Below are 12,112 nucleotides of genomic sequence, written 5' to 3' on the forward strand. Positions count from 1 at the left end.
TGGGTTAACATGACCCCTGGAGGCAAACATACGGAAAAAATTGGTCATCCTAGGCCCTACAGTTCTCAAGATATTCACAGAAAACTGTGTCTGCCCTACCCTCCTTTCGGGGGGTCCAGTACAGCGGGGGGGCTACGGATCAAAACGAAAAACGACGGTTCCATGCTATCCATATGGGGTTACATGCCCACCAAGTTTCGTCTACCCCGGTCTTTCAGTGTCCCGGGAATCATTGACGGAAATTTGGACATGCGAAAAAGAAAAAAGAAAAAAATCTGACTAAACCTTCGCTGCGCGGCGGTCATAATAATAAGCTTTATTTGTATAGCACCTTTCATACACAGAATGCAGCTCAAAGTGCTTTACATTTGAAGCATGTAACACAATAATAGTCAGTCAGTCATTATCAATCACTTTTCTTCATTGCTGGGGCCGTTTATGATCCACTCAGCAACATATCAAAAATATAGAAAACTAGATGTACCGCAGAGCGGTACAAAATATGACCGCCGCCCAGTCCAGCACATTTTTTCCACAAAAAGAAATCACGCTGAAAGGCCTATATGATTCTAACTGTCTCACTAAATTGCATTATCCACACTCAATTCTCACTGGTATCTGCTACCAAAACATGATTAGTTCATAGATTTCACATGTAAAATGAATTTTATACAACCCCACCTCCATCTTGCCTATTCATAATTCTGAGAAATTCTTGATTGTTTGTGTTATGTTTATGTTATGTGTGGGTGTGTGTGTGTGTGAGTGTGTGTGTGTGTGTGGGTGTGTGTGTGTGTGTGTGTGCGTGCTTGTGTGTGTGCCTGCGTATGTGCCCGTACATATGTCTACTATGTGAGTATGTGTCATACGTATGATTACTGTGAATGTATGTGTGTGTGTGTGTGTGTGTATCTGTTTGTGCACATGTGTGCACATGAAATGGGTTAACATGACCCCTGGAGGCAAACATACGGAAAAAAATGGTCATCCTAGGCCCTACAGTTCTCAAGATATTCACAGAGAACTGTGTCTGCCCTACCCTCCTTTCGGGGGATCCAGTCCAGTGGGGGGGCTACAGATCAAAATGAAAAATGACGGTTCCATGCTATCCATGTGGGGGTACATGCCCACCAAGTTTTGTGTACCCCAGTCTTTCAGTGTCCCGGGAATCCTTGTTGGTGTACGTCACTAAATGTACACATAAATTATTTTATTATAAGGCGCCCCATGAACGAAAGTACACAAAACTTGGCATGCATTCGGAGGGTGTCATAATGATCCTACACTTTTAATTTTGTGCAGTTTTGACCTTGTCAGCCAGAGATATTGTGATGAAAACACCTAATTTTTTGCTTTTTAATTTTTAACTAGGTGGCGCTATACATGAAATAAGTGGTAATGGGATGGGTTGACATGCCCCCTTAAGACCAACATACATAAAAAAGGTGGACCTCCTAGGCCCTACGGTTCTCGAGATATTCACAGAAAACTGTCTCCGGCCACCTACAGGCCAGTTGGTGTATAGTAACATAAATTAATTTATTGTGTGGCCCCCCATGAATGGAATTCCATAAAATTTGGCGTGCATACAGAGGGTGTCATAATGATCCTACACTTCCAATTTCGTGCAGTTTTGACTATGTTAGGTCACAGATACCTTCAATTACAACACCTCATTTTTACTTTTTTGTGTTTAACTAGGTGGCGCTATACATGAAATGAGTGGTTATGGAATGGGTTGACATGGCCCCTTGAGATCAACATACAAAAAAAAAATGGTCCTCCTAAACCCTACGGTTTTCGAGATATTCACAGAAAACTGTGTCTGCCCTACCCTCCTTTCGGGGGTCCAGTCCAGCGGGGGGGCTACAGATCAAAACGAAAATCGATGGTTCCATGCTATCCATGTGGGGTTACATGCCCACCAAGTTTCGTGTACCCCGGTCTTTCAGTGACGGAAATTTGGGCATGCGAAAAAAAAAAAAAAAAATCTGACTAAACCTATATGACTGCCGCTTCGCTGCGCGGCGGTCATAATAACATTATTACATATATAATATATAACAATAACAGCCTTAACCCTTTACCCCCCACAAGCACATCATATGGCAACTGTGGCAAGGAAAAACTCCCATATTCCAGGAAGAAACCTTGAGCAGAACCTGACTTAATAGGGGGAGCCCATCTGCTTCTGGCTGGATGCGCCCTCCAATAGCAGCAGATGTAGAATAATCTGAAAAAGTAGTCTACAGGATAAGATGAGTTAACTAAAAGCTTTCCTGTACAGGTAGGTTTTCAGATCTTTTTTAAAAATATTTACTGAACTCGCCTGCTTGATGTACAGAGGCAGGGTGTTCCATAGTTTTGGGGCATAATGGATAAAAGCAGCTTCTCCACTTTGTTTGTGGAGCACTTTGGGTACGATTATGGGTATGTTTTCAGATCTTTTTAAAAAATATTTACTGAACTCGAATGAACATGAACATGCTTGATGTACAGAGGCAGGGTGTTCCATAGTTTGGGGGCATAATGGATAAAAGCAGCTTCTCCACTTTGCTTGTGGAGCACGGGAAATTAAAATATTAGAATTGGATGATCTAAGTTTCCTTTGTGGTTGATAAGATATTAAAAGCTCAGAGATATATGAAGGTGCTATGCCATTCAGAGTTCAGCCAACACAGGGGTGATGTGTTCTCTCTTCTTGGTCTTAGTTAAAAGTCTAGCCGCAGAGTTCTGTATGAGTGCCAATTTCTTTAGATGTTTTTTGGGAAGACCAGTGAAAAGTGCATTGCAATAGTCTAACCTGCTAGTGATAAAGGCATGAATTAGTTTTTCTGCATCTTGTTGAGTTAAAAAGGGCCGCACTTTGGCAATGTTTCTCAGGTGGAAATAGGCTGTCTGAGTAACTTTACTGATATGGGGCTTAAAACTTAACTCTGCATCTAAGATGACACCGAGGCTAGTTACTTTTGGTTTGACCTGGTGCGCCAAGTTCCCCAGATTACTAAGAACAATGTCTCGCTTTAGTTTTGGTCCAACTAAAAGTACCTCTGTTTTGTCATCATTTAGTTTCAAAAATGTTTTGCTCATCCACTGATTAATGGAGGTTAGGCATGCAGTGAGGGAGCAAAGGCCATCTGGGTTAGTTGGCTCCACAGAAATATACAATTGGGTATCATTTGCGTAGCTATGGAAGTTAACATTATGCTGACTTATGACGTTTCCCAACGGAAGCATATATAGGGAAAATAGCAGGGGACCAAGGCAGCTCCCCTGGGCCACACCAAAAGGCAAGTCATGTTTTTCAGACACATGATCTCCTAGACTGATATAAAAATCTCTACCAGTAATGTAGGTTTGAAACCAGTTTAGAGCATTATCAGAGAGACCCACCCACTTCGCAAGGCGGTGAATTAGGATGCTATGATCAATGGTGTCAAATGCCGCACTCAAATCCAGAAGAATAAGGATTGAGACTTTGTTTGAGTCAGTAGCCAGTCTAAGATCATTGACTATTTTTACTAGAGCTGTTTCTGTGCTGTGATTTGATCTAAAACCTGATTGGAATTGTTCAAGGATACTGTTTTCGTTGAGGAAGGTATTTAACTGATTACAAACTACTTTTTCAAGTACTTTGCTCAGGAAAGGTAGATTTGATATAGGCCTGTATTTACTCAGATTGGTATGGTCAAGATTCGACTTTTTAAGTAAAGGTTTCACAACAGCGGTTTTAAAAGCAGTTGGAAATATACCTGTTTCTAATGAGGTATTTATTACCTTGAGAATAAAGGGAGCTAAGCTATCATATACATTTTTGAGGAATCTAGTAGGGATTCGATCCAAAACACATGTTGAGGAGCCGGTTTGAGTTATAATTTTACCAAGCTCAGATTGAGTAATAGTGCTAAAGAACCTTAACTTTGGGGGGCTATTTTTGGGTGTACTATCAAACATATTACTTGTGTTACCAATAGCCTCCCTTATAGAAATGACTTTGTTTTTGAAGTCTGCAAATTCTTCGCATCTTAGAGAGGATGCCTGACTGAGTGTATCAAAAGGTGTTTGATGCAATAGCCTATCAATGGTGGAGAGCAACCAATTACCTTAGAGAAGTGGTTCCTCTCTGTTATAGCTCTGTTATAATTTGCTATTTTTTCTTTTAGAATGGCACGGTGAACCTGTAACTTAGTTTTTCTCCATGTTCTCTCAGCTTTTCTACATGATCTTTTTAGATCATGGATATTTTCGTTCATCCAAAGTTTGCTACAGGGCCTTTTTTTAGTCTTTAAGGGTGCTACTCTGTCAAGCAGAGTGGCTAATTCATGATTAAGAGCCTCTACCATTTGATCAATGGGATGATGTAAAATATCTAAATTTATGGAGTCTATAAGAGCTATGACCTGCTGTTCTGCTCTAATGTCCAAGAGCCGCAATTTGATTGCAATTTCGGGATGAATTTTTGGAGTATGTAGTACTATATTAAAAGATACACAATAATAATCAGACATATTTATATAATTTACTGATAAGTCTGACTTCTATCCCTCTAGAAATGACTAGATCGAGGGTGTTGCCAAGGTTGTGGGTGGGTCCTGTAACATGCTGCTTTAGCTCTAAACTGTCTAACACATTAAGGAACTTACTGGCTTTAGCATCAGTTGTCTTATTGACATGAATTTTAAAGTCGCCATTTACAATTATCCGATCATAGCTAGTGATGATGAGCGACATAAGTTCAGAAAACTGGTCGAGAAAGCCAGTCCATAGTTTAGGAGGGCGGTATAAGGTTAATAGAAGTACAGCTGGGTCAGCCTTCAGAGTGAGGGCAATATACTCAAAGGAAGCGAATTCGCCAAAGTTGACTCTAGTGCAGCTATATTTGTTTGAGAGAATGGAGGCAATTCCACCACCTCGTTTGCCTTGTCTAATTGAGTGGAAGAAATTATAATTTGGAGGACAGGTTTCAACAAGAACAGCTTCGCTGTCTGAAGTCAGCCAGGTTTCAACAAGAAACAGAAAATCCAATTTTTTTTTTACTAATATAATCATTGATTGCAAAGGTTTTGGTAGTAAGTGCACCTTTATTTAGTAAGCCCTTGTAAGCTGAAAATGCCTCTGGCTTTTGAGGAATATGCTGAGGTATGGAAAGAATATTTGTTAGGTTTCTAGTTTTAAATTTGTCTTTTCTTTTTACTATACGTTGGGTAGAAATCAACGTTGGAATAGAACTATAAGCATAAGTCATGCTATTGCATGAAGCAGCTTGATCTATGGTAGTAGTATTGTATGTTACCCTGCAGAAAACATTCTCAGACCCATTCACATGTATAATGCCATTCGAATCAATACCTGGGGGGCGTGAATCTGTAATATTTTCTACAGAATGTCAAAGCCTCAGTGTGGACGCTATGTTGTCAGAGAGTAGCCTGGCTCCATGTTGGTTTGGGTGGAGACCATCACGCTTCAGCATACTGGGCCTCTCCCAGAACAAGCCCCAGTTGTTGACATAGGGGATGCTTAGGGAAGCGCAGTAGCGTTTGAGCCAGGTGTGGAGATCGAACAGTCTGGACCATCTCTCAGCACCTTTTCTGTAGGTAGGGAGAGGCCCAGAGATGACAAAGCGTTTTTCTGTGCCCATCAGGGTGGTGATGAGAGTTTTGTAGTTTTCCTGCAGTGCTACTGACTGCTTATCTCTGATGTCGTTTGTGCCCACGTGTACAATGATGTTGTTGACCTTGGTGTGGCAGGATGCTTGGGAGTTTCTGCTGGATGTCAAGGACCTTGGCACCAGGGAAGCAGTAGACCTTGGAGGGACCGCTACATGATGGGGGAATGCAGAGGTCTCTAACCATGGAACTGCCGATGACCAGGGTGGAGGTTGATGAGGTCCGGGGAGGTGGGGGTCGGGGGGGTGCCGACTTTGAGGAGGGACCAGGATGGTTGTCTCAGGGCAGGAGGGGCTCCTCATCCTCGGTCAGAATGGTGTAGCGGTTTTCCAGTCGTATAGGTTGGGCTGGGCCTGAGTGCTGTCCGGACCGTCTGCCGTGCTTGTGATGCTTGCTTCTACGCCATGGCTCAGGCTGGTGTGGAGTGGAGCTGGCCAGCAGAGCAGGCTTGGTTCTCAGCAGAGGCCGGGGAGAGGCAACAGGGACAGAAGTTGCATTAGTGCATGGCATGGTTAAAGTATTGGAGGACAGAGTGAAATCAGGGCATCTGGCATTAGTGTGTGTAAGAGAGGTAACGTTACTTACGGAGAGAATGGTGTCGAGGAACTGTTCATCCTTCTCAATCTGATGGAGGGTCGCTATTCTGGCTTCAAGTTCCACTATCTTTTCGCTGAGAAGGACGCATGAGTCGCAGCCTGGTGCACAGCTGAGGGGAGGCATCGTGTCGCGGCGAGGGCTCGTCTGTGTCAGCTTTCTTTTAAACGTTTGTTTGCTAGTTTGCTAGTTGGCTAGCAACAACGATATCGTGCAGTTCCTTGATAACTCGAACACAGGTAGCGGGTGAGTAATCTGAGAAAATCTCACTTTTATATTGAGTCACTAGTTTTTAAAGGAGACGTTAGAAGGAATTTGATGCTTTCTTCTTCCAGATAGCGTTTTCTTGGCCCGGTATTATTTGCAGCCCTTGATGCTGGCTTAACGTTTCACGTGTTAACGTTTGACAGAAAAGTTTGGCGATCAAGGTTATATAGAGTCCGATAATCCAATGCCTCAAGCAACAACAGTTTATGCAACAGTTTGTTTACGAGATATAATCGGTAGCCAGTAAATCCGTAGAAAGTAGATGGTAACAAGGAGATTTAAGATAGATACGTTTGGAAGTTTAGGTAGTTACATACGGAGCATGCCGACCGGAAACCGGAAACGCTTTCTTGCCTTGCCTATGGATGGGTGTTCTATGGTGATAACTACAGCTCCATGGGTGTTCTATGGGGATACCCACAGCTCCATGGGTGTTTTCAACTTCCGTGAATTCGCCTGCCCCCATGGTGTTAATATGTGATAGTGTGTGTGTGTGTTAATAATGTGTGTGTATTAATTCGTGTTAATGTGTGTGTATGTGCGTTTGCAGGCCTGGTGTGTGCGTTAATACGTGTGTGTGTGTGTGTGTGTGTGTGTTAATACATGTTAATGTGTTTGCAGGTCTGGTGTGTGTGTGTTAATACGTGTTGATGTATGTGTGTGTGTGCAGGTCTGGTGTGTGCGTGTGTGTTAATATGTGTGTGTGTGTGTGTGTGTGTGTGTGTGTGTGTGTGTGTGTGTGTGTGTGTGTGTGCAGGTCTGGTGTGTGCTAATATGTGTGTGTGTGTGTGTGTGTGTGTGCAGGTCTGGTGTGTGTGTTAATATGTGTGTGTGTGTGTGTGTGTGTGTGTTAATATGTGTGTGTGTGTGTGTGTGTGTGCAGGTCTGGTGTGTGTGTTAATATGTGTGTGGGTGTGTGTTAATATGTGTGTGTGTGTGTGCAGGTCTGGTGTGTGCTAATATGTTTGTGTGTGTGTGTGTGTGTGTGTGCAGGTCTGGTGTGTGTGTTAATATGTGTGTGTGTGTGTGTGTGTTAATATGTGTGTGTGTTAATATGTGTGTGTGTGTGTGTGTTAATATGTGTGTGTGTGTGTGCAGGTCTGGTGTGTGTGTTAATATGTGTGTGTGTTAATATGTGTGTGTGTGTGTTAATATGTGTGTGTGTGTGTGTGTGTTAATATGTGTGTGTGCGTGTGTGTTAATATGTGTGTGTGTGTTAATATGTGTGTGTGCGTGTGTGTTAATATGTGTGTGTGTGTTAATATGTGTGTGTGCGTGTGTGTTAATATGTGTGTGTGTGTGTGTGTGCAGGTCTGGTGTGTGCGTTCCCCATGTTTGGCTCCTCCTTCTTCTACATCATCAGCAGCAGCAACGTTGCAGTCTCCGCCCCCTGCATCTTGGCTGTCAATCAAAACGGACTTCACTTCCTGCACAAGGACACGCATGTAAGTTACACACACACACACATGCGCACACACATACACACACATACACACACACACACACACACACACGCACGCACACACACACACACACGCAAGCACGCTCACATGCGCTGTTATAACCAGGCCTGGCCACAACATCAAATCACTTGGGCTTGTTTTAGGTTTATTAAATAATAAGGTAAGTTACAAAATAACAAATGGGAGATCCCATTTGAGACTCCAACAGAATAGGCAAACACAGGAAGACCAACAACAGGAACCAAAGTCTCCTCTGAAGTCAAGAGCTGGTGTGCTTTTAAGGGGCCGGCTCCGCCCACCCACAACAGGTCTCACCTGTACATAATTAGGCTCCGCCCACTCACAACAGGTCTCACCTGTACATAATTAGGCTCCGCCCACTCACAACAGGTCTCACCTGTACACAATTAGACTCCGCCCACCCACAACAGGTCTCACCTGTATAGGCCCCGCCCACCCACACCAGGTCTCACCTGTACACAATTAGACTCCGCCCACCCACAACAGGTCTCACCTGTACACAATTAGGCTCCGCCCACTCACAACAGGTCTCACCTGTACACAATTAGAACAAGGTAACAGAAGTAACAACAAAGGAAACAGCACCACCAAAGGTAGTGGAGGGACACAACATGCACACACACACACACACACACACACACACACACACACACACTCGCACGCACACACACACTTTCTCCTGAGACCTTTGAGGAATATTGTTTTTTGGTCTAGTTTAGCTGAATACCTTATTAACGATCGTATTACACGGCTCTTCATAATGTTATGATCATATTCTATGTTTGGTGAGGTTATTTTGACATGTTTTAAGATCTGACATGTTAACGTTTGTAGTGTGTCAATAAAGTATACAGCTAAACTAGACCAAATATTTCAGTGAATGGAGCATTCTATTAAGACAGCTCTCTTCTCTGATACGTTAGCGTTTGTAGCATGTTAGGCTCTCATTCCTTAAATGTTAGTGTTTGTAGTGTGTTAAGACAGCTCTCATTCCTTAAAGGAACACGCCACCGTTTTTATGAAATTGGGTTAAAAGAAGGGCAACTATCTTAACACACTACATATCTTAGAGTTTAAAGAATGGCAACTATCTTAACACACTACATACCTTAGCGTTTAAAGGAGGGCACCTATCTTAACACAGTACATACGTTAGCGTTTAAAGAAGGGCACCTATCTTAACACACTACATACCTTAGCGTTTAAAGGAGGGCACCTATCTTAACACAGTACATACGTTAGCGTTTAAAGAAGGGCACCTATCTTAACACACTATATACGTTAGCGTTTAAAGGAGGGCAACTATCTTAACACACTATATACGTTAGCGTTTAAAAGAAGGGCACCTATCTTAACACACTACATACCTTAGCGTTTAAAGAAGGGCACCTATAAGAAGGGCACCTATCTTAACACACTACATACGTTAGCGTTTAAAGAAGGGCAGCTATCTTAACACACTACATACGTTAGCGTTTAAAGAAGGGCAGCTATCTTAACACAGTACATACGTTAGCGTTTAAAGAAGGGCACCTATCTTAACACACTACATACCTTAGCGTTTAAAGAAGGGCACCTATCTTAACACACTACATACCTTAGCGTTTAAAGAAGGGCAGCTATCTTAAAAGAGAATTCTGTTTTCTCGAGGTCACTGAGTACTGTTGATGCGAAAAGAATCAGAAAAAATCTACTGAGTACAAGTTGCTATCTACTACGTCCCCCTCCCTCCCTCCCTCCCTCTCTCTCTCCCTCTCCTTCTCCCCTCCCTCTCTCTCCCTCTCTCTCTTCCTCTCTCTCTCTCTACTACGTCCTCCTCCCTCTCTCTGTTGTTCAGGAGCTGCTGGTGCGGTTTCCTCTGAAGCAGGTCCAGGGAACGCACACTCAGCGACCGGTCAGCAGTGGTCACAGCTACCCGTACGTGGACCTGTTACTGGGAGACCTCAGCAACCAGAGAGTTACACAGCTGCAGCTGGAACAGGTACACACACACACACACACACACGCACACACACGCACACACACATGCACACACACACACACACACACACACACACACACACACACACACACACACCTCTTACTGAGAGACCTCGGCAACCAGAGAGTTACACAGCTGCAGCTGGAACAGGTATACACACACACACACACACACACACATATACACGCACTCACACACACACACACACACACACACACACACACACACACACATGCACACACACACACACACACACACACACACACACACGCACACACACCGCTTACTGGGAGACCTCAGCAACCAGAGAGTTACACAGCTGCAGTTAGTGCAGGTACACACACACACACGCACACACACACACATGCACACACACACACACACACACACACACACACACACATATACATACACATATACATGCACACACACACATATGCATGCACACATATACAAGCACACACACACACACACACACACACACACATGCTCATCAAGGCATCAGTCAGTAATATGTGCATCAAGGATGCAAAATACACACACTCACCTGTCTTTTGTGTGTGCGTGTGCGTGTGAGCGTGTGTGTCTGTGTCTGTGTGTGTGTGTGTGTGTGTGTGTGTGTGTCTAGGGCCTGGAGCTGTGTCGTGTCATCGCCATGCATGTGGAGAACCTGCTGTCCGTCCGGGAAAAAAGACTGACCCTTCCACCCAGCGAGATCACCATGCTCTAACACACGAACACACACACACACACACACACACACTTACACTTACACACGCACACACACACGCACACACACACACACATACACTTACACACATACACGCATGCAAGCACACACACACACACACACACACACACACACACACACACACACACACACACGCACACACACTAAACCTTTTTGTCTTTTTTATTGTGGCCATAATGATTATGAAATTGAGTTGAGTTTGAACACAGACATGTACATTTCTTTATGAGCTCAGGTTTGTACAGGGAACTAGAGGGAAACGTTTGTGTCTGTGTGTGTGTGTGTGCGCGCGTTTGTACAGGTTTGTACACCAGGGCACTAGAGGGAATTGTTTGTGTGTGTAAGTGTGATTGTGTGTGTGTGATTGTGTGTGTGTGAATGAGTTTATTTCTCATAATGTAAATAAAAATGAAATTATATGAATAAAGTCAATATAAATTAAATGAAGTGTGTGTTTATGTGTATGTGGAACACAGAGAAAGACACGCTCTCACAGAGAAAGACACGCTCTCACAGGAGCACAGAGAAAGACACGCTCTCACAGAGAAAGACACGCTCTCACAGAGAAAGACACGCTCTCACAGGAGCACAGAGAAAGACACGCTCTCACAGAGAAAGACACGCTCTCACAGAGAAACACACACTCTCACAGAGAAAGACACGCTCTCACAGAGAAACACACGCTCTCACAGAGAAAGACACGCTCTCACAGAGAAACACACACTCTCACAGAGAAACACACGCTCTCACAGGAGCACCGAGAAAGACACGCTCTCACAGGAGCACAGAGAAAGACACACTCTCACAGGAGCACAGAGAAAGACACGCTCTCACAGGAGCACAGAGAAAGACATGCTCTCACAGAGAAAGACACGCTCTCACAGGAGCACAGAGAAAGACACACTCTCACAGAGAAAGACACGCTCTCACAGGAGCACAGAGAAAGACACGCTCTCACAGAGAAAGACACGCTCTCACAGGAGCACAGAGAAAAAGCTCCAGGGTCGGCTGCATTTGTCCAAAGTGTTCACAAAAGGACTTGAATGAAAGCTCAGATTGTCCTCTTTAAAATTATACAAAACATAAAATCAGAAATGCAAAATATGTATTTAACAAAGGTCAATAGCAAGACAGCCACCTGCGTCAAAAATGTGTTTTTTCAATGGGGGAGGGTAACTTTAACAGCTGATAACACCAATTTAGCTGTGACTCCATAAGGGTTATCATACAAAAATGCAAACTACAGACATGTATCTTCAAAAAGTATAAGCAACCTTTGCCACCTCATGGAGACACTGGACTCAAAGATGGACTCAGTCCAGTTGGCCTATCGTACTGCTAAAGGAACTGATGATGCAGCACTATTCAT

The 12,112-nt window shown here is 43.6% G+C and overlaps 1 protein-coding gene across 1 annotated transcript in view; it reads left to right on the forward strand.

Moving 5' to 3' along the window:
* myo15ab (myosin XVAb) overlaps positions 1-10,722 on the forward strand; it is a gene marked incomplete at its 5' end in the record, with an annotated part of 125,721 nt that extends 114,999 nt beyond the window's left edge. Inside the window, 3 exon segments of the mRNA XM_076279044.1 lie at positions 7,839-7,972; positions 9,849-9,992; positions 10,621-10,722. Of these exon segments, the coding sequence (XP_076135159.1) occupies positions 7,839-7,972; positions 9,849-9,992; positions 10,621-10,722 (380 nt within the window).
* Between the last annotated feature and the right edge of the window lie 1,390 nt (positions 10,723-12,112).

The sequence above is a fragment of the Alosa pseudoharengus genome, unplaced genomic scaffold (assembly GCF_046254945.1).
Source record: "Alosa pseudoharengus isolate Yale_2024_CS ecotype anadromous, Long Island Sound unplaced genomic scaffold, YU_APseudo_1.1 YU_APseudo_1.1_scf_1, whole genome shotgun sequence".
In the NCBI taxonomy this organism is placed as follows: Eukaryota; Metazoa; Chordata; class Actinopteri; order Clupeiformes; family Clupeidae; genus Alosa; species Alosa pseudoharengus.